General features: G+C 40.5%; 1 protein-coding gene across 3 annotated transcripts in view; it reads right to left on the bottom strand.

Annotated features, from left to right (window-relative positions):
* INPP4B (inositol polyphosphate-4-phosphatase type II B) overlaps window positions 1–23855 on the bottom strand; it is a 714114-nt gene that overhangs the window by 394087 nt on the left and 296172 nt on the right. For all 3 annotated transcript variants that reach the window (XM_019977498.2, XM_070769067.1, XM_019977497.2), the window contains exon 5: window positions 124–242. In XM_019977498.2, coding sequence (XP_019833057.2) covers window positions 124–242 — 119 coding nt within the window. The remainder of the gene's footprint in view (window positions 1–123; window positions 243–23855) is intronic.

Raw genomic sequence — 23855 nt, 5'->3', positions numbered from 1 at the left:
TTCCTAAATGACAGGACAGTAACTCAGCACAGCTGTCAGCCAGGATCTAAGGTAATTCAGCTGTTTGCTCAAATCCAGACAGCGACCTAGAGATAGAGTAAAGCAGGCACACAGCACGCTCACCTCAACAATTTCGGTGCTGGAGTATCTTGTCAGACCCTGCTCCGCGGGGTGGATTACTGAGATCTGGACCAGTGTATTCAGCTTCCGATCACGGACAGGAGCCACGAGATCCTTGCATGCTGCCGATGGCAAAGCAGAAAGAGAAAAGAAACTAACACCGTGTCTCAGAGAAAAGTTCTGTCCCGGGTTGGAAGGAACCTTAGCGTCGGCGCTGAATGAAATCTTCTGGGAGTTCTGGGCAGATTTTAGAGGAAGTCCCTTGGAAGTACCTTACAGAAATAGGAAGTCACGTGCTGCGGAGCTGAGCTGAGAATTCATTTCCACTGGCCACACTCGCAGCTCTTGCGAGTCTCCACTGCCCCGGGATCCTCACTGTCCTGTGTGACTGTGCACACACGGCTCACAGACTTTGAGTGACTTTAATTAGTCATTAAACCCCGACCTTAACTCACACCCCTAGACTAAGTAAACGCACTGGGGCCACATCCGGGAAACTTTACGCTGCTCCTTATTGACACTGGCTGGATTAGTTCACTTGTGAGAAGGCGCACTTGGTATTTACCTATCTAGTCACTATCTGTTCGCTCTTGCAGTCCTAGAGTCAGGGCCGGGTGTTTGCCTTTCAGTGCACACAAGCCTGAGGCACAGGGCAGAGGAGGAAGAAGAGGGGTTAATAGCTCCTCTGTCCAGATTCTATCCAAGCCTGGGAGGCAGAAATGTGGAAACAGGATGGGTTAATTCTTTCCCGGGGGCCACAGACCCAGTAAGACCTTTCCCTTGAGATACCAGGCTCATATTACAGAGGTTCCTCACCATACCATATTTACTTGAATATTTTCTCCACCCACATATCATTCCCACAATTTGGGGAAGAAAAGTCCAGAACATATTCCTTTTCAGAAAATCCATTATCTCCTCAGGTGTTTCCCTTTCTGGCTTTGAAACAGTAACTTTACTACCTGCGTTTGGATCGTTAAGTATCATGCAAAGTGTCCCCTCTAGATAAAGTGTTAGTCACTCAGTCCTGTTGGACTCTTTGCTACCTCACAGACCTTAGCCCCCCCAGGCTCCTCTGTCCAAAGAATTCTCCAGGCGCGAACACTGGGATAGGTAGCCATACCCTTCTCTAGGGGATCTTCCCTACCTAGGGATCCAACCCTGGCTCTCCCACATTGCAGGCAGATTCTTTACCATCTGAACCACCCCTTCACTAGAGGAGAAGGTTCAAATTAGGCTGAGCTGGTGGCTGGGAGCAGGCTGACACTGGGGTTGGGACTGAGAAGTAGCCCCCAGTGCTGGATTCATGGGGAGCATGTGCTGAGCTCTATAGTATCCACACCTCACACCTCTGACCATTGCAAGAAAAAAAGAGGGAAGGACACAAGTATTTAAATTACATGATTACTCTTCAGTAGTACACAAGACCTTCATTCGCTAGGCCAGAGGTACTAGGGCTTAAACTTGAAAGCAAAGGAAATTATAAATGTAATTATCACCTTTTCTTTGCTTACAAATTAGCTCATTTACAGAAGCAGATGGGACAGAGGGAAAAAGTAGGAGTTTTGGAATGAAACAGAGCTGGTTTTCAGCTAGTTCTACTAGCTAAGCAATGCTGGGCAAATTATTTAACTTCTTAACTTCTTGATAAACTTTGAGATCCTTTAAATCCTGCACGGTATTTTTATTATATTTTTTTACTTATTTAAACTATATGCCTCTAACCATACAAGAAAGCTTAGGAAAGCATGTGTGGAAAAATAGTAGCCACAGTTTATTTAGCCATCACTAGTTTTGAGTCTTTTTGCCAATTATCTCTTTATTTCTCAGAATGATGCTTTGAATTATTATTTAAGTTTCATGTACTAAGAATTGGAGGCTTAGAAACATTAAGCACTCACATTTACAACACTAAAACTCTCTCATAGTTTTCTTACATCATACCCCAACAGTTCCATTTCTTTTCTTGGCATACTGAATTCCTTTCTCGCACAATGGGACCTCTTTTGGGGAGAGCGACTACCATAATTCTTTATTGTCTAACCCAAGAGATCTAGTTTTAGAAAATACTGATGCAAGGTTTCAATAATGTCAACATATCACCGGAAGGAAAAAAAAAAAGATAGATTAAGACTTTACTGTTCTTTGGTGGTTATTTTGATCATTTCCTCTACTTGCCTAATGAATGTTTATTGCTCATTCTCCTGGCTTTCTGTTCACCGTGTACAGCTCTCTCTTCATTCACTGGTACTGACATACGTCTGTCCATAGATTTTGAAGCTGGAGCCAGTTTGTTCCAAACACATGCATTTTGTCCACGTCCTGCTGGTAGCTTCATCTCTACCTTATGGACTTATCACATTTGCTCAAAATAAGTTACTTCTTTTCTGATTTTTTATCAGACTTGATTGTGGGATGTGGTTAGTTCTCAGAAGTGACAGACTGTTCTCAATTTTATCAGAGAACCTCTCAGACTGACTCTTAAAGAAAAACAATCTCCATTAAACTCAAATGTTGTGTCAAACCCGATTTGACGGAATTATCAAACCCAATTGTCAGACCTCCAATACTGATGAAGTGAAAATAATCTCAATTGCACTTTGTATTTCTTTATATTTTAAATCTAAAATATGGTCTACAAAGCAACTAAAAGTCACATCCTGACTGTTCATATCTTTTCCTTCCCAACAGACCAGAGATTTTACTGTTCCCTAATCTTAGGAGGCAAGATATCAGGGGAAGACCCTGAGATCGGTTAGAATTCCTCAGCTGTATTCCCAAATTCCTCATTTTCTACTTATATGCCATTAAGTTACAAAATCTTAGAGGCTCAGTTTCTTCATCTGTTTCTTGGGGTGGAGGTAAGGAATAAATTAGGTCCTTTTTATGAATGGACTTTTCTATATGAAATGAAGTTTACTTATAATATCATTATACTAACATTTACAAATATCAATACCAATATTTACCAGTACTTAGTATTTTATTCTTCTGTAAATGGTTTTTATCGACTCAGTTACATTCAGACCACTCCTTAAAAGCTCTCACTAGGTCCAATATTTCTTTGTAAGTACCAAACCAGTACCTGAGTCATTGCATTTCACAAAGTGAAACCCATACACGCTATGGATCCAAACAGGCTGAAACTATCCCACTGGCAGGGTGATAAATGATGAGCAGTTGAATTGCTTCACCAAGGTGTTACTCATTGGATCACTGTAAAGAATAATCTGCCTAGTAACTTTTCAGTATCCACTAAGGAAGCCTGCAAAATCTGGTTTTAGAAATCAAAAAATGTCATATTATTTTTCCAGCCACACTTAGCATACTACCCATTACCCACACAAAACTCTACTCTAGGAGGGAGTGACCTGCATAAATGGCCTTCCTCAATTCACAGGACTCAAAGAACACTCTGGAGTTTTACTTCATTCGTTTTGTTTTATATAAGAATTCTTGAACCAAAGGGTAGCAACAAGTAAATACCTCTCTGCCATCATTCATTCATCATTAGATTTTTACTTTTATTTCTACCTTTTTTACTGGCTTTGTTTTGGTCCAGACTGTTTAAAAGCATTCTCAGAGTCCAAAATGTTTAAAATATACAAGATGTTGATAGTTTGGGATTCAAATGTGCTTGTGTCCACTGAATTAACTGTTTTATTTTTTAAAGTAAAGGGAGGAAAAATCATATGAAAGCAGTGATTATTTTTTTAAAAAGAAACTTACCCTTTTAAACTTTTCTTTAGAAAAAAAAATAAATAAAAGAACTAGGAGTGACTATTCTTCCTGTTAATTTGGCTATAGAGACTGGCAACTTGAGGCTGCAGTTCCCGCTGTCAGTGCTGGTGAGTGAGACACTCACAGGCGTCTCCAGCTCAGGTTTGTACAGGGCCTAGACAGCTCTCACTCTGCTGGAAGGGAATCCTCGGTAGAGGTAGTGATAAAAACAAAGGGCACTTCAGTATCTCTGGAGAGGGCTAGGCAGCAAGCAACAGGAAACCTATGCTGTGTCAAAAGCAGGGCCCTCCATCCAAATCCATTGCCCGAAGAAATAAAAGCCCACTGTGGCTTCATTTGAGGATTTGTCCAAAGCTTGAAATTCCAGTCACTGTGTAAGTTAAATCCATAGATCTGTGACTAAATTTGGCCTAAGGACCAGAAGTTGCCAACCCCAGTCTACATGCTTAAGCTACTGCTTAGGTTCTTAGGGAGAAAGTTCAGATCATCTATTGCTCCTATGATTTCTCTACTATCCAAGAATCCTGAAGCTAAAGGGCAAGGGTTTCTGGGTTCTTGTTGGATTAATAGTCTGTCCACCCCAAAATACCGTTTGTTTGTGTGTGTGTGTTTTTATAAAATATCCACTTTGTTTCATTCAGTCATCATTTTTAAATCACGTCAAGTCTGTTGAGTCACTATATCCGTTCTATCATTCTAGCCAACGCGGGCTGGAAGCTGAAAAAATGTCTCCTGACTCGCCTCAGAGAGCTCAGTCCCAGAAATTATCCATCTGAAGTAGAACACAATTGTCAGTTCAGGTGCCTTTGAATTCAGCAGCACTGGCCAAATCCTAGCTGTCCTCAGACTTGCACTGGGTAATCAGAGGCGCCTGCCACAGGCTTTCACAAGGGCAGTGGCCTGAGCCACTGAGGCAGTGCCAGTTCAAGGTCAACTCCAAGCAACTGTCTCTTTCCCCTTAAGAACCTTCTTCTGTGAAGTCAGGTCATTTTTCTTGCCCCATTCCATTTCATCTCTCTTCTTGCCATTCAGTTTTAAGCAGATGTTAAGCAATGTTAAGCATCAAGCAGAGTTTATCCTCTGCCCTCTAGAAAAAAACAACAGCTACAAGCAGAGGAGTGGACTTTGACAAGAGTGCACACAGCTCTACAATTCTGTTCTTAAATTAGCCAAAGGAAGCTTAGGCTTCGAGGAGAAGCCACACAGGAGAGCAAATAGAGAATAAAGACGTGGTTTTTTTGTTTGTTTGTTAACTCAGGATAAAATTGTATTTGAACCAGGATCTGGCCTAAGGAATTATGTGACTTTGGATAAATTACTCTCTTTCGGCCTCTGTTGTCTAAACTGTAAAGCAGAAGTCAAAGGACAGATTTCAAAGAGTTGTTGTAAAGATTATATGATGTAATATATGTAGAATGCTAGGCACATAATAGGTCCTTTTTAATTAAGATTACTCAATTCTTTAGCACTCAGCTTTTGAACTGTGGTGTTGGAGAAGACTCTTGAGAGTCCCTTGGACTTCAAGGAGATCCAACCAGTCCATTCTGAAGGAGATCAGCCCTGGGATTTCTTTGGAAGGAATGATGCTAAAGCTGAAACTCCAGTACTTTGGCCACCTCATGAGAAGAGTTGACTCATTAGAAAAGACCCTGATGCTGGGAGGGATTGGGGGCAGGAGGAGAAGGTGACAACAGAGGATGAGATGGCTGGATGGCATCACCGACTCAATGGACATGAGTTTGAGTGAACTCCTGGAGTTGGTGATGGAAAGGGAGGCCTGGCGTGCTGCAGTTCATGGGGTCACAAAGAGTCAGACACGACTGAGCGACTGAACTGAACTGATACATAAGAGAACACATCCAATTGTTATCCTTTTCTATCTACCCAGTCATGATATACTTGGAGAAGGCGATGGCACCCCACTCCAGTACTCTTGCCTGGCAAATCCCATGGAAGGAGGAGCCTGGTAGGTTGCAGTCCATGGGGTCGCGAAAAGTTGGACACAACTGAGCGACTTCCCTTTCACTTTTCACTTTCATGTATTGGAGAAGGAAATGGCAACCCACTCCAGTGTTCTTGCCTGGAAAATCCCAGGGACCGGGGAGCCTGGTGGGCTGCCATCTATGGGGTCACACAGAGTCGGACATGACTGAAGTGACTTAGCAGCAGTAGCAATTAAGATTAATATGAATATAGACTCTTTGTGACCCCATGGATTGTATAGTCCATGGAATTTCCAGGCCAGAATACTGGAGTGGGTAGCCGTTCCGTTCTCCAGGGGATCTTCTCAACCCAGGGGTCAAACCCAGGTCTCCCACATTGCAGGTGGATTGTTTACCAGCTGAGCCACCAAGGAAGCCTAAGAATACTGGAGTGGGTAAACTATCCCTTCTCCAGCAGATCCTCCTGATCCAGGAATCGAACCAGGGTCTCCTGCATTGCAGATGGATTCTTCACCAGCCAACCTACCAAGATTAATATGAATATAGTTATATGCTGACACAAAAATGGATTGTATCTATTCAGTATTCTTATACTAATTAAATTCTCAAGATATTCCAAGTTGGTTCTGATTTGATATAACCTTATTCTTTTGTTAATACATTTATTTTATATATCTGTGATATTTTGGTACCTTCTTGTTTCCACATAGATAAACACAAAATAAAATGTATACTCCTTACTGGATCATCTGTTATTTTCAGAAACCATAGTTATCATGAATATATTGCCTTCTGTGAAACCAGATGTGCATTTATACTTGTTCATTTCCCTTCTGATGAAGCACTTCCAAATGAGAAGCCAAAAAAAGCAGAAAATTTTTATTTATTTTCTGGCTGCCCTCAAAGGTACTACATGTAAATTGTAAACTCATTCTCTAAGCATGGATTTGTCTGGGAGGTTAGTGTCCTTTTACTTAGAGACAGCTGGTCCGCAGGGAGGCATTGTCTTAATAACTGAGATGTCCCAATGGGTCATGGTAAGACCTGCTCCTCTGTTCTGTGTATTCCTTCATCAAGAAAGGAAGACTGGATGCTTATAAAGCTTCTTTTTCTTGCAATTAAAAATAAATGTTACAGCCCAAACCCAATATAGCCTGATGGAAACAAATCTTCTTTTCTGATGAAAGCTCATTTCTTATACACTGCCTCCCTCCCCTGACTCTTCATAGGGAAAAAGGAAGAGACCCTTTGTTTTGTCCCTTATCCCTCAAGGAACCAAAAAACAAACAAACAAACAAACAAAACAAAACCAGGGTACAGAGGATAGGGGGCATCTTGAAGAGAAAAGTGGCCTTATCCAAACAGGGATCTAGGGAAGTAACCATCTATTGGTTTCACCAATAGCACTATTTGTAATTTCCCATCCTGAGGAGAATCAGTCATTTCCCTAAGGCTGTGGCCTCTTGCTGCCAAGAAGGCAGTGTTCTATTTACTTCTCAAATTCTTAGAGTTTGGTCAGCTTTCTCAAAAATGTCACATATATTTATCCTTGTTCCTTGTAGTCCAGAAAATTAAATTCCATGTATCTATCAACTTATACGCCACTTTGGGATATGTTTCCAGTCCAATAAATCACGGGACTTCTTTCCATGGTTTCACAGTTACCATCCATTCCAGTGAGCCCCTCTAGATTAAATGAATTTGCATCATACATTAAGAGAGATCTGTAACATTTTAAAAGCTTAATAGCCTCTCTAATTACTTAGCCAGTACAATACGCTTTCCTGTTCTTAGTTTCTTCTGCATTTCTGTTCTTTATTCTTCCTTCCTCTCAGGAATTTTAAGACAACAATTTTCTGAAGATTAGGATGTCAACCTCTGTAGTTCAAATCTCCTGATTGGATTCAGAAGACAACATCGCCTCGTTCCCAGGTCACTGCATTCCATGATAATCAATTGTCTGCTGTAAGAGGGCAGAAAGTACAGTGCTGAGTGTGTGTGTGTGTGTGTGTGTGTGTGTGTGTGTCGCTCAGTCGTGTCCAACTCTTTGTGACCCCATGGACTGTAGCTCGCCAGGCTCCTCTGTCCCTGGGAGTTGCCAGGCAAGAATATTGGAGTGGGTTGCCATTTCCTCCTCCAGAGGATCTTCCAGACCCAGGGACTGAACCCACATCTCTTGTCTCTCCTGCATTGCAGGTGGATTCTTCACTGCTGAGCCATCGCAGAAGGCCAACTCATACTAATATCCATACCAGGAACATGTGTTGGGAACACACTCTTCACTTATGAATATGTTTTTAAGGCTACTCCTAGGAAAACATGGCCCTGTATCATGCTAAGCTGATTTATGCTCATTAATCATATTCTTCTGTGTTTATTCTGTTATTTCCTGTAGAATCTTGAAGAGTCTCTAATTCATTGAGCCTAGCAGCACACCTTGCCCTCGCTGTTCATTTTAGTTTATTTTCAACTGATAGAGCCTACTTTGTAACTTTTCTCATTTGGTATTGTTTTTCTTATTTGTGTTCTCTTCTGCTTTCTCAAATGTCTGCTGTGTGCTCTCTTCTCTTCTATTTCAGATGATGTCTTTGCTAACCTATGTTTCTCTCATCACTCTGAAAGATGAGGTTATCAAAATCATTACTTGTTTATTTATTAGACTTGGGACTGCTGGGGTCAGAAATACATCTCTGTTAACAAACTACAGCATCTCCCTTCAGTTAAGAAAGTACTTTTTAAGTCTTCATAGAAGTAAAACAAAAATGTGCACTTTTCCCCCTAACTGCAGTGTGGGAGATTTTAATTTACACACACTTCTCTAAAGAGTATGTGAACTATACATATCTACCTACATAAGAAATATTTGTTGGGAAAATTAAAGGACTGTGTAAAAATTGGACTATTAGATTAGAAAATTTGGACTTATTTTTCTTTCTCCCACCCCCCTTAGTTTTCTTTTCCTTTGTCTTTTAAGATACTGAGTTCAAAATATTAATGTTCCTAATTGAAAATTAGGATCTCACTTTCCAGGGAGGATAATTATACCCATGTAACTTGAACTAACAATATTAATACTAGGTTTCTAGAAAGTTAGAGGGCAAAAAAGCAGCTCAGTGTTTAAGGTTGAAAGATAAGAAATTAATCCAAGGAATCAATACACACACACACAAACTAAATAAATAAATAAACTAATAAATAAAGGCATCCTTGTGAAAGGATTCCTTAGACATACTGAAATAATCCTAGAATTTTTGCCCCAATACTACATCAATAAAATGCTCATATAGGGAATTCCTTGGCTGTCCAGTGGTTAGGACTCAGTACTTTCACCACAGGGGGCATGCTTTGAACCCTAGTCAGGAACTAAGATCCCACTAGCCAAGCAGTGCAACCAAAAAAGAAAAAAACATGCTAATATAATACAAATTGTAAGGTGTTTCTTAATTAAGACAATAAAGGAAGCATGCAGAGAAGATGAGGGTGGAGGGCAGAAAACACAATTTATTGTATACTTATTATGGAGCAGGTGGCATTGGACTTAAACTTTGCTTGTGCTAGCTGGAGTCCAGGACAATAACGTGCCTATTGACACTTCATGATTCCATTAGTTCCGTATCCACATTTTTGACTGATCAGTCAGATTTGTAGATCATGAAGATTCTTTAATTATTTATTTTTTTACCCATAGCTCAGTAGCCTGAGTTAATTGTTTGTTGACGGCATCATTCTGCTCTATCTGGTCCTCTGTTCATTGGTGATTTAGCTTTGTAACAAGAATTTTAAGACGACCAACACTCTGACAGTAGAATCCAAATAAAACTTGAGGAAACGATGAGACTAATGCCATAGAGAGGAAACAGATGACAGAGTTACTGAGGAATACAGGTAATAATTTGCATGAGGGAATTGAAGAGATTTTGTTATAGAAATTTTGCCTCAGAGTTCTTGCTACACTGAGATTTGAGTGTAGCTTCTAAATTATGTTACAACTGACTCACTTACATATTAAACAAAAGCCAGATTCAGGTTTTTGAGAAATAGATCCTGAAATCAAATTTGTTACTTTTTCCCTGTAAGAGAACAACATAAAAATACACCACTATATATTATGTGTATCTGTGCATTAAATAAAAACATATTAGCTTGAACTAAAAAATGGCCAAGAAGATGAAATTCACTTCTACAGTTGGGAATATTATACTAAAATAAACCAACCACTCAATTCTAGTTCTTAATTTAAGTATCACTGAAGAATCCATAGAGAAAGAAAAGAGTAACCTCTGCCTGGAACGATGATGCTCTTGAGAAATGCTCTTTGATTGTGCTCTGGAGCAAGGAAGATGCCAGCTGTAGAAGACAGTGTATTTGCATATGAAAAGAGCAAATCTGGTTCAAATCACTGTTGTCAGTATCAAAAGACTCTCACTCTCCAGTCTGTCCCCAGGTCCCCCGGCTTCTCTCATGTATTTTCCTGTTTTCATGAATAGCACCTAGATGGTTGAGACTCTGTCCTCAAGCAATTGAATTAAAAACAAGTCTGTGCTTGTATCTCTTCTGATTTTGATCTCCCATGCTATATGATGTCAACCCCAAACTGGCCTGGCATCATTGCCTAATAGTTTGCTCAGACTTAACTCGTAGTACTTAAGCTCTCAATTCCTGTTCCACATCAGATACAAGGGCTTGCAGCTTTCTGCTGCTCTTTTCAGCACAAACATATGTGCTGCTTAAGAAGGGATGAAGATGTTATTCTGAGAATAGAGGCAGGTCCCCCTGAATACTAAAAGAAATATTGTGAGTCAGTTCATGGAAATCTGTAGTGTTACAACTAGGGCCGCAGAAGGGGAAGAAACACAGGGAACGACCTTAAAACTTTAACTCATCCAGAGACCAAGATGACAGTATTTTTCCAGAACTGCCATAGGAGCCCTAGGGTTCCGGTTCAGGAAAACCATTGAGCACACCCATGGATCCAGCAGTGCACATGGGGAGTGGAGAGGGGCTGCTTCCTTGATTTACCTCTGAACCAAAACATGAAGCCAGAGTGGCTAGTGGAGATGGGTAGTTACAGGAGAAACGGCAGAAAAGCCAGAGCCTGAGTTGCCAAACGTGGATGTCTAAGAGAAGTGTGCCCAAAGTTCCTTAATTCTAACTGAGGACACAGCATGATGTCCAGAAGGAATTTGAAAGTCTGAAGAATTAAAAAGGAAACTGGGATCTGGGGATGTTGCCTTCAGGGGTTGACAGTCCCCTGAGAAAATCTGAGGTCCATTTGTTTGGGCAGGAAGTAGCAAGCACAGTGGAAAGCAGTTGTTGAACCTGGATGATTTCACGCACAAAACACTGACTCATCATCTGGGTTTCACTAAATCCTGCATGAGGCAATTTTTAGACATGCTTTCCTGAACCAAAATGCTACAGAAAATACATTGTATATACTGTACTCAGGGGCTTGAGGTTTACTTTATTTTTTTAAAAAAGGACGTAATTGATTTATTTATTTGGCTGCCCTGGGTCTTAAATTGCAGCAGTCAGAATCTTTAGTTGTGGGATCTAATTCACTGCCCAGAGATGGAACCAGGGCCCTTTGCATCGGAAGTACAGAGTCTGAGCCACTGAACCATCAGGGAAGTCTCAAAGGCTTAAGTTTTAGAAGGTGTAATTTAAATTAAGGTAATTTAAAAATTTTGAGTAATATTTTTCTCACAAATGTATTGGACTTAGTAGTTAGATGTGGGATAAATAGCTTATGGAACTCCCTGTAATGCCAAATATTTGACAAGTAGATTTAAAGTATTAAATCAAAGCCAGACAAGGCTAGATTAGGAAACAAGGAAGGGAAGGGAGGAGTGATGGGAATAGATGGTTAATGAACCTCTCACTGTATTGTCTATCTAGAACATCTATGTGGAGGGGCAAGTCATCAGTCCTCGGCTTTCTTGAGTTCCTTGCATCAAGCATAGGTGTGATTCTTTTGTAGACAAAAGAAAAGCTAAATATTAATGTTGAATATGGAGATTTAAGAGGGTCAATTCTCCCATCGTAAGATGGTTGACTCACAGGAAATAACATAAGCTTGGTGCAGATAAGCTACAGCTGGAAATGACTAGTGAACCAGGAGACAGGATACAAAGAGGAGGAAGACGGTGAATCTGCGAGTGAGAAATCAAATGTGGGCTAGCTGGAGGGCAGAAAGTGTCTAGTTATTTGGAGCAAAATCCACAAGTTCAACACTATGTGGAAATAGCCCAGATCAGACAGCTTGAGAGAGAAAGAGAGTGGTTCTAAGAGAATCAGAGTTTGAAGGAAACGGAGAGCACACTTTTCAGAATATTTGGGGTCTTCAAGGAGAGCCTCAAGCTCAGCAGAGTGCCTGTGAGTTGCATGTAGAATGTCCCAAAGCCCTAGCTATACAGGAAGTTTCAGAACAAAGGAGCCATTGTTTACCTTACTCCAACTAAACTTGAGAATAACCACCTTCTCAGCAATTTCAAAACACACGTGGGACTAGATAAGATAAGACTATGAGACACCTTCTGTTTGAAGGTCTCCTTGGCAGTTCTTTCTTGCTCTGTGGGAAAGTGAAAGTGTTAGTTGCTCAGCCGTGTTTGACTGTTTGTGACCCCATGGACTGTAGCGCAACAGGCTCCTCTCTCTGTCCATGGAATTCTCCAGGAAAGAATACTGGAGTGCGTAGCCAGTCCCTTCTGCAGGGGATCTTCCCGACCCAGGGATCAAACCAGGGTCTCCTGCATTCTTGCTCTGGGCAGTACACGGTCAAAGGCTCAGGGTCATAGATCTCAGTCCTGACCAAATGACTTTGGATTTGTTATGGAATCTCAGTATTCTCATCGGGAAATAAGGACAATAAATTACAGTTATTCTCACTGGGTGCTTGTGAAGATCTAATTAAATATGTAGGGCAAAAAGATGCATTAATTTCCTAATGATGTATTAATAATGTGCTTCTTCCTTTCATGTTTCATAGCACAAATACTCTGTGAAATAAGAATGAAACCCACTCCAGTGTTCTTGCCTGGAGAATCCCAGGGACGGGGGAGCCTGGTGGGCTGCCGTCTATGGGGTCGCAAAGACTCGGACATGACTGAAGCGACTTAGCAGCAGCAGCAGCAGCATATACAACTTACTTACAGATAAGGACTCACATTTTCAGAGAAGGTAAGGGATTAACCCAGAATAGAAAATTTAAGATATCACTTAAGCAATAATTTATACCCCTGGCACCATTCTTAGTGCTTTAAGTACACTACGTCATTTAATTCACAAAATAGCTCAGGAAAGATGAATTTTTCAGAACTGCACAGGGAGCCAGTAGCAGAATCAGGATTCAAATGTGTTCAGAAGGCAGCCCAGCCCATGTTCTCAAATGCTGCCCTTGGACTGCCTCCGTTCAAGGTCACACAAGGTAGGCTCAAATCAAACCTCAGTCCATTTCTGCTATTTAGTTGTCTATTATGCTTCTTGTTATTTGTGTGTGTGTGTGTGTGTGTGTGTGTGTGTATGTGTTCTTAAGCGCATCTCTCTAGGAAGATGAGGGAGCTTCCTTGGTGGCTCAGATGGTAAAGAATCTTCCTGCAGTATAGCAAACCAGTCTTCAATCCCTGGGTCAGGAAGATTCCCTGATGAAGGGAATGGCTACCCACTCTAGTATTCTGGCCTGGAAAATTCCATAGATAGAGGAGCCTGGCAGGCTACAGTCCATGGGCTCGTAAAGAGTTGAACACGACTGAGAGCGACTAATACTTTCACAGGGAATGGTTTACTTCTTGATGCTATCATAATACAGGAGTCTTGAAGTCACTTTACGAAGAATTTTGGGCATAAAATCCACACAGAAAGCAATTGTCAACTATCCAGTCTACTTACAGAACCTACTTGATCAACTCAGCCCGTGACTGATTCTTCCTGTCGGTTCTCTCTAGATGAACCCCAAGGGCAGTCAGGTTCTGCCGTTCTTAATATAACTTGCTAACAACAAAATATCAACAGTTAAATAATTGTCTTCACTGATAATACCAAAATGAATTGTTTTTTTACAAACAATTGTGTTGGCAACAATTGTAAAGCATTTCAAGGTCATTTCTAAATCTAGAAATTTATTTTATGAAGCAAGTCAGGTGAGTCAAGAAGCAATGGCTTTCATGCCTATGTTCAGTTCATGGATATTTACTGAATGTCTCAATGTGCCCAGCATGATTCTAGGCGACAGCCTCATAGCAGTGAACAGGAAAGCAAGTTCCTTGTTATATGGAGCTTAGAGTCTAGCAAGACGTAAAGTTAAAAAAATTAATAATTTAGTGAGAATTTTTAACAGGGTGATTAAATTGAGAGTGTTGCGGGGAGCAGGGATCAGGAAAAGCTTCTCTGATGAGGTGAAATCTGAGTTGTGATCTAAAACATACCAAGAATCAGCTGATGGGGGGAGAACAAATGTCAAGACTCAAATGTGTCCTGTTTGAGAAGCAAAAAGAAAATGCACAAGGTTGAGAGTGAGGCTGCAGAGTGAGCTGGAAGATCAGTGCAGGTAAGGGCCTGCTCCCCAAGATCCGTCTAGAGTGTGGTAAGATATTTCCATTTTATTCTTTTTTAAAGAAATTTTATTGGCGTATAGTTGACTTACAATGTTGTGTTAGTTCCAGGTGTACAGCACAGTGATTTAGTTTTTTATATATATATATATATATATATATAACTAATGTTATATATACCTAATATATAACTAATATATATATACCATTATTTTTCAGATTCTTTTCCCATATAGGTTTTTCAGACTGTTGACTAGAATGTCCTGTGCTATACAGTAGGTTCTTATTGATTACCTATTTTATATATATTTGTGTGTGTATGTTAATTCCAAGTTCCTAATTTAGTCCTTCCCTGACTTCCCTCTTTGGTATCCATTAAGTTTGTTACCAAAATCTGTGTGTCTGTTTCTGTTTCATAAATAAGTTCATTTATATTATTTTTAAAAAATGGATTCCAAATATAAGTGATATCATATGATATTTGCCTTACTGTCAATTTTATTCTAAGTGATTTCACTTAGAAGCCCCTGAAGGGTTTTAACTAAGGAAGCAAAGAAATCACAATTCAATATTTAAATTATGTATTCTGGCTCTTTCACTAGGAAGAGAGTGTGAAGGGGCAAGAGCAGATGCAAGCAGACCCAGGAGGACTTTGGTAACCAGCCCAGGTGAGAGCTGATAGCCACTAAGAATTGAATGTTGTCAGTGGCAACGGACAGAGGTGGTCAAATTCCAAATATATTTTCAACACAGAAAATACTGGACTTGATGATGGATTTGACATGAGGTTAGGGGAAAAAAAGAATCAAGAAAGAGAGTTTGAGGATTTGCATAACCTAATAGATGGTAATATATTTTAAGGAGATGGGTATCTTTGGGGAAATTAAATGTTTGGCAGACAGAAATGGGAATCAAGGCTTTAACTATCTTGAGTTTAAAATACCTCCTAGGAAGTCAAGTGTCTTGAGCAAATGACACTGTGGCATGAAGAGCAAGGATCAAAATTAGAGGAAGGAAGCTCTCCAGGGGGGTGTTAGTCACTCAGTCGTGTCCAACTCTTTGTGACCACATGGACTGTAGCCCATCAGGCTCCTCTGTCCATGGGATTCTCCAGGCAAGAATACTGGGGTAGGTTGCCATTTCCTTCTCCAAGTCCTCCAGGGACCAGATTCTAAGATCTGATGGTTTACCTCTCAGACACAGAATTAAAGATACAATGAGAAATAGAAAAAGTGAGGGAGAATTCTGGTTAGAAATGTTGGTCTTAAAGGTGTGTTCCCTTTTCATGCATCTTCCTTGATTTATTTAAGTCCAGAATATTTCTTCTCCTTAACAACAAAATGACTCTTGGTGTCTGAAATAGCCAAAAGTACATTTTCCTTCTTTAATTCCTTGAAAGTCACACAATCCACAGTGACTAAGAGAATGAGCTCTAGAGTGAGCCTGCCTGGATTCAAATCTCAACTCCTCAGGTTCTCCATAATTCAGTTCCAAAATGTAGATGATAATTACATCTACTAACTAAAAACTAAACTCTAAAAACATTACATCTAAAAACTAAACTCAACATTCATGATGGTGATGGACAGGGAAGCCTGGCATGCTGCAGTCTATGGGGTTGCAAAGAGTTGGACATGACTGAGCAACTGAACTGAATGGTGCCTAATCAGAGTTATTATAAGGATTACATGAGATAAAATTGGTGAAGTACGTGGAACATAATAAATATGCAATAAATATTTGATATCCTTAAAAAACAAGACCTTCTAGATCAGCAAGTGGAGATATTTACTGGCTAGTTGAAAAGGAAGGAGGAAGATTATCATATTAAGTGGGAAGTAAGACAGAGATTCGGAGAAGGCGATGGCCCCCCACTCCAGTACTCTTGCCTGGAAAATCCCATGGACGGAGGAGCCTGGTAGGCTACAGTCCATGGGGTCATGAAGAGTCAGACATGACTGAGCGACTTCACTTTCACTTTTCATTTTCATGCATTGGAGAAGGAAATGGCAACCCACTCCAGTGTTCTTGCCTGGAGAATCCCAGGGATGGGGGAGCCTGATGGGCTGCCATCTATGGGGTCGCACAGAGTCGGACACGACTGAAGCGACTTAGCAGCAGCAGCAGCAAGACAGAGATTATGATATAACTTAAATGTGGAATCTAAAAAAAAAATGATACAAATGAACTTATTTACAAAACAAAAACAGACTCACAGACACAGAAAATGAATTTATGGTTACCAAAGCAGAAACGAATGAAGAGATAAATTAGGAGTTTGGAATCAACAGATACACATCACTATATATAAAATAGGTAACCAACAAGGACCTACTGTATGGCACAGAGAACTATACTCAGTATCTGGTAATAATGCATAAAGGAAAAGAATCTGAAAGAAGAATATATATATATATATATATATATGTTTAAATAAATCATTTTGCTGTACACTTGAATGTAACACAACATTGTAAATCAAGTACATTTCAAATAAAAAAAAAAGAAAAAAGAGAAGTGAAGCCAAGAATTACAAATTTTGGAACTAAAGACCTATAAGTATCGTTTAAAGCCATGGACTTTGAAACTCTTCAGAGCAAGAGAGTGTTTTAAGTTTTGTGAATATTAGGGTAAAACTGATACTCTGAATTTGAACAAGTTTTGACATGGGAATAACTTGCCTGTTCAAGCTGACTTCTGTCACCTACCCCCAGAGGTGACAGCCAAGAGCAAAGTCTCTGTCATGGTCAAGTAGAGGCAATGGAGGAGTCAGGGGCTGAGCACTTAGCTGTGGGCTCTCCTGCACCAGATACAGGAGCTCAGGTAAGTCACTCAACCCCTCTGAGAGTCAATTTCTGCTGTTTTAAAACCGGAAGAGCACCACCAGTGACAGCTGCAGAAAGTCAAAGCTCAAGTAAGAAGCATTTGGGAGAAGACTGTTCTGTACAGTGGGCATGCATGCTCAGTCGCTCAGTTGTGTCCAGCGCTTTGTGACCCTATGGACTGTAGCCCCTAGGCTTCTCTGTCCATGGGATTCTCCAAGCAAGAATACTGGAGTGTTTCCTCCTCCGGGGGATCTTCCTGACGCAGGGATTGAATCCGCATCTCCCTCATTGCAGGTGGATTCTTTACCACTGAGCCATCAGAGAAGCCCAACGGGGAACATGGGGAGGGGCTATTCTTTAATCTCTACCAGGTCTTTTCCCAGGCTTGGTTCCCAGGTAGCCTCATATATTGGGATGCCATCTGCTCAACAAGAAGCTGCACTGACACATCTCAGCCACACACACGACAGCATCATGGGACCTTGCTCCTTCATAACCTCAGTGGCTTCCTAATGAACAAAGCTGCAGGGCAGTCCTGATTCCTCAATTACCCATAAGTAGCAACAGATGCTGTAAGGTAGACCTGTTCCAGTGACCAGCATTTTCAGTGATTAGACAATGGAGTGAAGATAGTAATTAGGTAAACCACACACAAAGATAAATACATGGGATGGAGCATGTTGATCATGCCCAAGAGACAGATAAAGCAGGTAGAATGTGAACGTGTGAAAAACCCCTCTAATTTAACAAATGATTTGCGAAAGCCATGTGGAATAATCAATTCCGACCTTCCTTAACTAAATAGTTCCTGTGGTATATTATTTAGAAAGAGATGGGAACAGAAGAATAGGTATAGTTGATATAATTCCCAGCAACAAAATTCAGTTAAATGGTACACTCCTGGCAAATAGGAATTGAAGCCAAAAAAGACATTTGTCCTCTTACATACTTTTCATTTATTAACTGATGCCACTTATCTCAACCTCCTAAGGGATACCAAGCTAGAAGTATGACCAGTGGCAATAAGAACAGCTATGTTTCAGAGGCAACATGCATTAAATCTTGAGTCACCAGAAACCACTGCTCACATGACAGTCCTGTTAAGAAGCTCTAATTAAGGGACTTCCCTGGTGGTCCAGTGGCTAAGACTCCATGCTCCCAATGCAGGGGCCTGGGTTCGATCCCTGATTAAGGAGCTAGACCCTGCATGCTACAACAAAGACCCAGAGCAGTCAAATACATAAACATTATTTTTTAAAAAACAGAAGCTCTAATTGGTTCATTTTCTCATCCTTCAATTAAATTATTTCAGCAGTACAAAAACATGATGTTGGTCTTAGATAACCTTTTCTGGTCTTCCCTTCCCCCATTCTGAACTTTTAGTAATTGGCTGCAAAGAACATGACTTTTGCAATTAAGAATTTATATTCCTCCACTCCAAGTCCTTAGGCAAATGACTGACTTCACCTGTGAAAGGGAAATAGTAAGCAGTACCTGGCAGGTCTGTTGTAAGATCAGAGATAAAATGGGAAAAGACACATTGCGGGGATTCCTGTGTCTGTAAGCTCTGCATAGGTAGATGCTGTCAAGGGTGCAGCATGGCTACAGATTCTGCTCAGCATGGCTTGAGACTTCTCTGAGTTTCATCTAGCATAGCCTCAAAGCCAGTAAGACTCAACACCAGGCACTTAGGAGTTCAGTGTGTAATAGCAAACTGTCATGCACAAAAGTGCAGTTCCAAGACCCCTGTTCAAAAAAAGTACTCACTGAGTACAACAAAGTGATGTATCCAAGGTTATATCCAAAGTAGCAAAGGTTAACCCATCATCAAGTATATTAGTACAGATATCATTTCAGGTGCTTCTATATATGAATACATTTAATCCTAACAAGAACTATAGTAGGTAGTTACTGACACCTGTTCCTATTCTACAGAAAAGAAAAGAGAGAATCAGAGACATTGGGTCATTTCTCTAAGGCTGAATGGCCAGCTGGTAACAAACACATTGCTAAAAGGCAAGAGCAGTTTTCCCACTCCCATTACCTCCTCATTCAGATTACAGGCTGTAATTTGAACCGGGAATGCAAAATCATTGTCTGTTATTCTGGTTGTTGTGCTGATACACTGTTGTTCTGAAAAAATTTCTCTTCAAAAGTACTGCCAGTTACTGGATTCTGTCAAAATTGAGATAGCTCCAAGAAAGATAAGTCAGGCAAATTCTTGTGTCTGTAAGCTCTGCGTAGGTAGGCAATTGTCAGGGATACAGCATGGCACAGAGCCCATTGTGCCCAGGTCAGCATGGCCTGAACCTTCCCTGAGTTTCACTCTAGCTTAGCAGAAAAGCCAGTGAGACTCAGTTCTTCCTGATACCCAAATACAATTTGCAAGTGATCCAATAATGTTTAAAGACTTGCATTCATTTAGAATTTTAAAACAAGCTTCTAATGTACATGTGACAATTGTAAAATATTGCAAGAGGATTTCAAGAGCTTAATTTATTTTCAGAGTGGGATTATAAGTAATAAAGAGGAAAATGTAAATGAGCATTAAACTTATCACCCTGGGAAACGAGCTGTAGGTTGCGTGCATGTGTATGTGTGTGTGTGTGTGTGTGTGTGTGTGTGTAGTTAGCTACCACCTTTGCCTGAATTGTCTCTTGTGTTTCTTCTAAACCAGCAGACAGGGTTATTGTTACCATCTTTCTAAATTCCATATATATGTGTTATTGTACTGTATTGGTGTTTTTCTTTCTGGCTTACTTCACTCTGTATAATAGGCTCCAGTTTCATCTTTTGGACTCTGTGGGAGAGGGCGAGGGTGGAATGATTTGGGAGAATGGCATTGAAACATGTATATTATCATATGTGAAATGAATCGCCAGTCCAGGTTTGATGCGTGATACAGGGCTCTCGGGGCTGGTGCACTGGGATTACCCAGAGGGAGGGGATGGGGAAGGAGGTGGGAGGGGGGTTCAGGTTGGGGAACACATGTATCCCCGTGGCTGATTCATGTCAGTGTACGACAAAATCAATACAATATTGTAAAGTAAAATAAATAAAAATAAAAACAAAAAGAAAATCTAAACCAGCAGAAATCCTGCTCATCTTCCAGACCTGGTCCAAATGCCACATCCCCTGAAATGTTGTCTCTGATACCACAGTTATAGTTAATCACTGCTTGCTCAGTACTCCCATAGTTCTTGACTTATGTCTTTATTTTGCCCTTATCATAATATGCCTGACCTTATAGTTTGTTTCTATAATATCTCAGAAATTTTTTAGAAATAAGGAGGAAGTATAGCCTGACGGTTAAAAGTTGGAGCTTCAGATCACACAAAAGTCAACCTGGATCCCACAAAAGTCAGTCAGTCTCTGCCACTCATCTTCCATAAGATCTTTGGAAAGTTGATCACTGGGAATCTTAGACTTGCCACCTTTCCATTGAAGATAATGTGGGAGACTCCTGCGTTCAAATTACTTTAATTGTTATGTCTAAGTATCTTTTCCTATAAAACAAAGATGATAATAGAACATTTATCTTACAAATGGAATTGTGAGAATTAAATAGTATATGTAAATTGTTTAGAACAATGTACATTGAATGAACAAGCACCCAATGAATGTTAGCTATTTTTTTAAAATTCCCCTTCATGGATCACAGCCTTGTTGGGGCAAAGGGGCTGTGTAACTCAGTGAAGCTATGAGCCATGCTATGAGGGTGACCCAAGATGGGTGGATCATCATCATCGTGGAGAATTCTGACAAAACGTGGTCCACTGGAGGAGGAAATGGCAACCTGCTCCAGTATTCTTGCCAGAATCCCATGAACAGTATGAAAAGACAAAAATATATGATACTAGAAGATGAGCCCTCGGGTCTGAAGGTGTCTAGTATGCTACTGGGGAAGAGTAGAGGGCAATTACTAATAGCTCCAGAAAGAATGAAGCAGCTGGGCCAAAGTGGAAATGATGTTCAGTTTTAGATGTGTCTGGTGGTGAAAGTCCAATACCATAAAGAACAATATTGCATAGGAACCTGGAATGTTAGGTACATGAATCAAGATAAATTGGATGTGGTCAATCAGGATATGTCAAGGGTGAACATTGATCAACATCTTAGGAATCAGTGAATTAAAATGGACAGAAATGGGCAAATTTAACTCAGATGACCATTATAGCTACTACAGTGGGCAAGAATCCCTTAGAAGAAATGGAGTAGCCCTCACAGTTAATAAAAGAATCTGAAATACAGTACTTGGGTGCAACCTCAAAAATGACAGAATGATCTCAGTTTGTTTTCAAGGGAAACCATTCAACATCGCAGTAAGCTGCCTATGCCCCAAACACTGATGCAGAAGAAGCAGAAGTTGACTGGGTTTATGAAGACCTACAACATCTTCTAGAACTAAAACCAAAAATGGTGTCCTTTTCATCATAGGGGATTGGAATGCAAAAGCAGGAAGTCAAGAGATACCTGGAATAACAGACAAGTTTGACCTTGGAGTACACAATGAAGCAGGACAAAGGCTAACAGAGTTTTTAAGAAAATCCTTTAAAAAATGGGAGTACCAGACCACCTTATCTGTCCCCTGAGAAACCTGTATGCATGTCAAGAAGCAACATTAGAACCAGACATAGAACAATGTACTAGTTCAAAATTGGGAAAGGAGTATGACAAGGCCATATATTGTAACCTTGCTTATTTAACTCCTTGCAGAGTACATCATGCAAAATGCCATCCTGGATGAATCACAGACTGGAATCATGATTGTTGGGCAAAATATCAATAATCTCAGATATGCATATACCACTTTAATGGCAGAAAGTGAAGAGAAACTAAAGAGCCTCTTGATGAAGATGAAAGAGGAGAGTGAAAAAAGCTGGCTTAAAACTCAACATTCAAAAAACTAAGATCATGGCATCTGAGATCTAAGATCTACTTGCTATCACTCCATGGCAAGTAGAAGGGAAAAAAGTAGAATCAGTGAAACATTTTATTTTCTTGGGCTCCAAAATCACTGTAGATGGTGACTGCAGCCATGAATTTAAAAGAAACTTGCTCCTTTGAAGAAAAGCTAAGACAAACCTAGTAAGCATATTAAAAAGCAGAGACATCACTCTGCCAACAAAGGTCCATATAATCAAGGTTGTGGTTTTTTTAGTAGTCATGTATGGATATGAAAGCTGAACCATAAAGAAGGGCAAGCGCTGAAGACTTGATGCTTTCAAATTGTGCTGCTAGAGAATACTCCTGGACTGCAAGGACATCAAACCAATCAATCCTACAGGAAATCAACCCTGAATATTCAATGAAGGGACTGATGCTGAATCTGAAGTTCCAATATTTTGGCCACCAGATGTGAAGATCTGACTCACTGGAAAAGATCCTGATACTGGGAAAGATTGAGGGCAGGAGGACAAAAGGGGCAACAGAGGATGAGATGGTTGGATGGCATCACTGACTCAATGGACAGGAATTTGAGCAAACTCTGAGAGACAGTGGAAGACGGGGGAGCCTAGTATGCTATAGTCCATAGGGTCAAAAAGAGTCTGACATGACTTAGCAACTGAACAACAACACATTTTTTTAACTGGAGTATAATTGCTTTACAATGTTGTGCTAGTTTTTGCTGTTCAATAAAGTGAATCAGCCATGCTGCTGCTGCTAAGTCGCTTCAGTCATGTCCGACTCTGTGCGACCCCATAGACGGCAGCCCACCAGGCTTCCCCGTCCCTGGGATTCTCCAGGCAAGAACACTGGAGCAGGTTGGCATTTCCTTCTCCAATGCATGAAAGTGAAAAGTGAAAGTGAAGTCGCTCAGTCGTGTCGGACCCCGTAGCGACCCCATGGACTGCAGCCTACCAGGATCCTCTGTCCATGGGATTTTCCAGGCAAGAGTACTGGAGTGGCTTGCCATTGCCTTCTCCGGAATCAGCCATGTGTATACATATATCCCCTTTCTCTTGGGTCTCCCTCCCACCCCGCCTCTGGGTCATCACAGAGCACTGAGTTGAGCTCCTTGTGCTACACAGCAGCTCCCCACCAGCTTTATCCCCCTCACCTCCCCGCCATGTCCAGAAATGTTCTCTGTGTCTCTACTCCTGCCCAGCAAATAGGTTCATCTGTAATGTTTTTCTAGATTCCATATATTAATATATATGTTAATCCATGATATTTGTTCTTCTCTTTCTGACTTACCTCACTCTGTACGCTATTTTTAATGTTATTATCCTGTAGAACTGTGGTAGGAGAAACATAGCATCTTGTTTGCAAAGAGAGAAGCACACAGCGGGTACTCAAAAACCAGTAGCTTTTACTGTGCCCATGATGCCTTGTCCTTAGAAGGTGCTCCTCAAAATTACTGTTCAATGGAATGCAATGCTTTATAAGGGAAGAATCACACTATAGGAATAAGGAAACTGGCCATGAATTTATAATGAGGCAACAAAATAGAGCAAGTGCATTCTTAACAGTTGCTTCTCTTGCTTGAAAATCATCCTGCAGCTTATATGAAGAGGTAAAATTTTTATTAATATTTTTATCAATAGATTAAATACAAAAATATACCTCTGTGCTTAGTATTCCCTTAGCTTACCTATAATACCACATAGAAGGTAAAAATACTAAAGATATAGTAAAATCTTCCATTCTCCCATTGGAGCTTTAAAAAAGTCAGA

Source organism: Bos indicus, chromosome 17 (assembly GCF_029378745.1).
Source record: "Bos indicus isolate NIAB-ARS_2022 breed Sahiwal x Tharparkar chromosome 17, NIAB-ARS_B.indTharparkar_mat_pri_1.0, whole genome shotgun sequence".
NCBI lineage: Eukaryota > Metazoa > Chordata > Mammalia > Artiodactyla > Bovidae > Bos > Bos indicus.
This window is presented reverse-complemented; position numbering and strand designations above follow the sequence as displayed.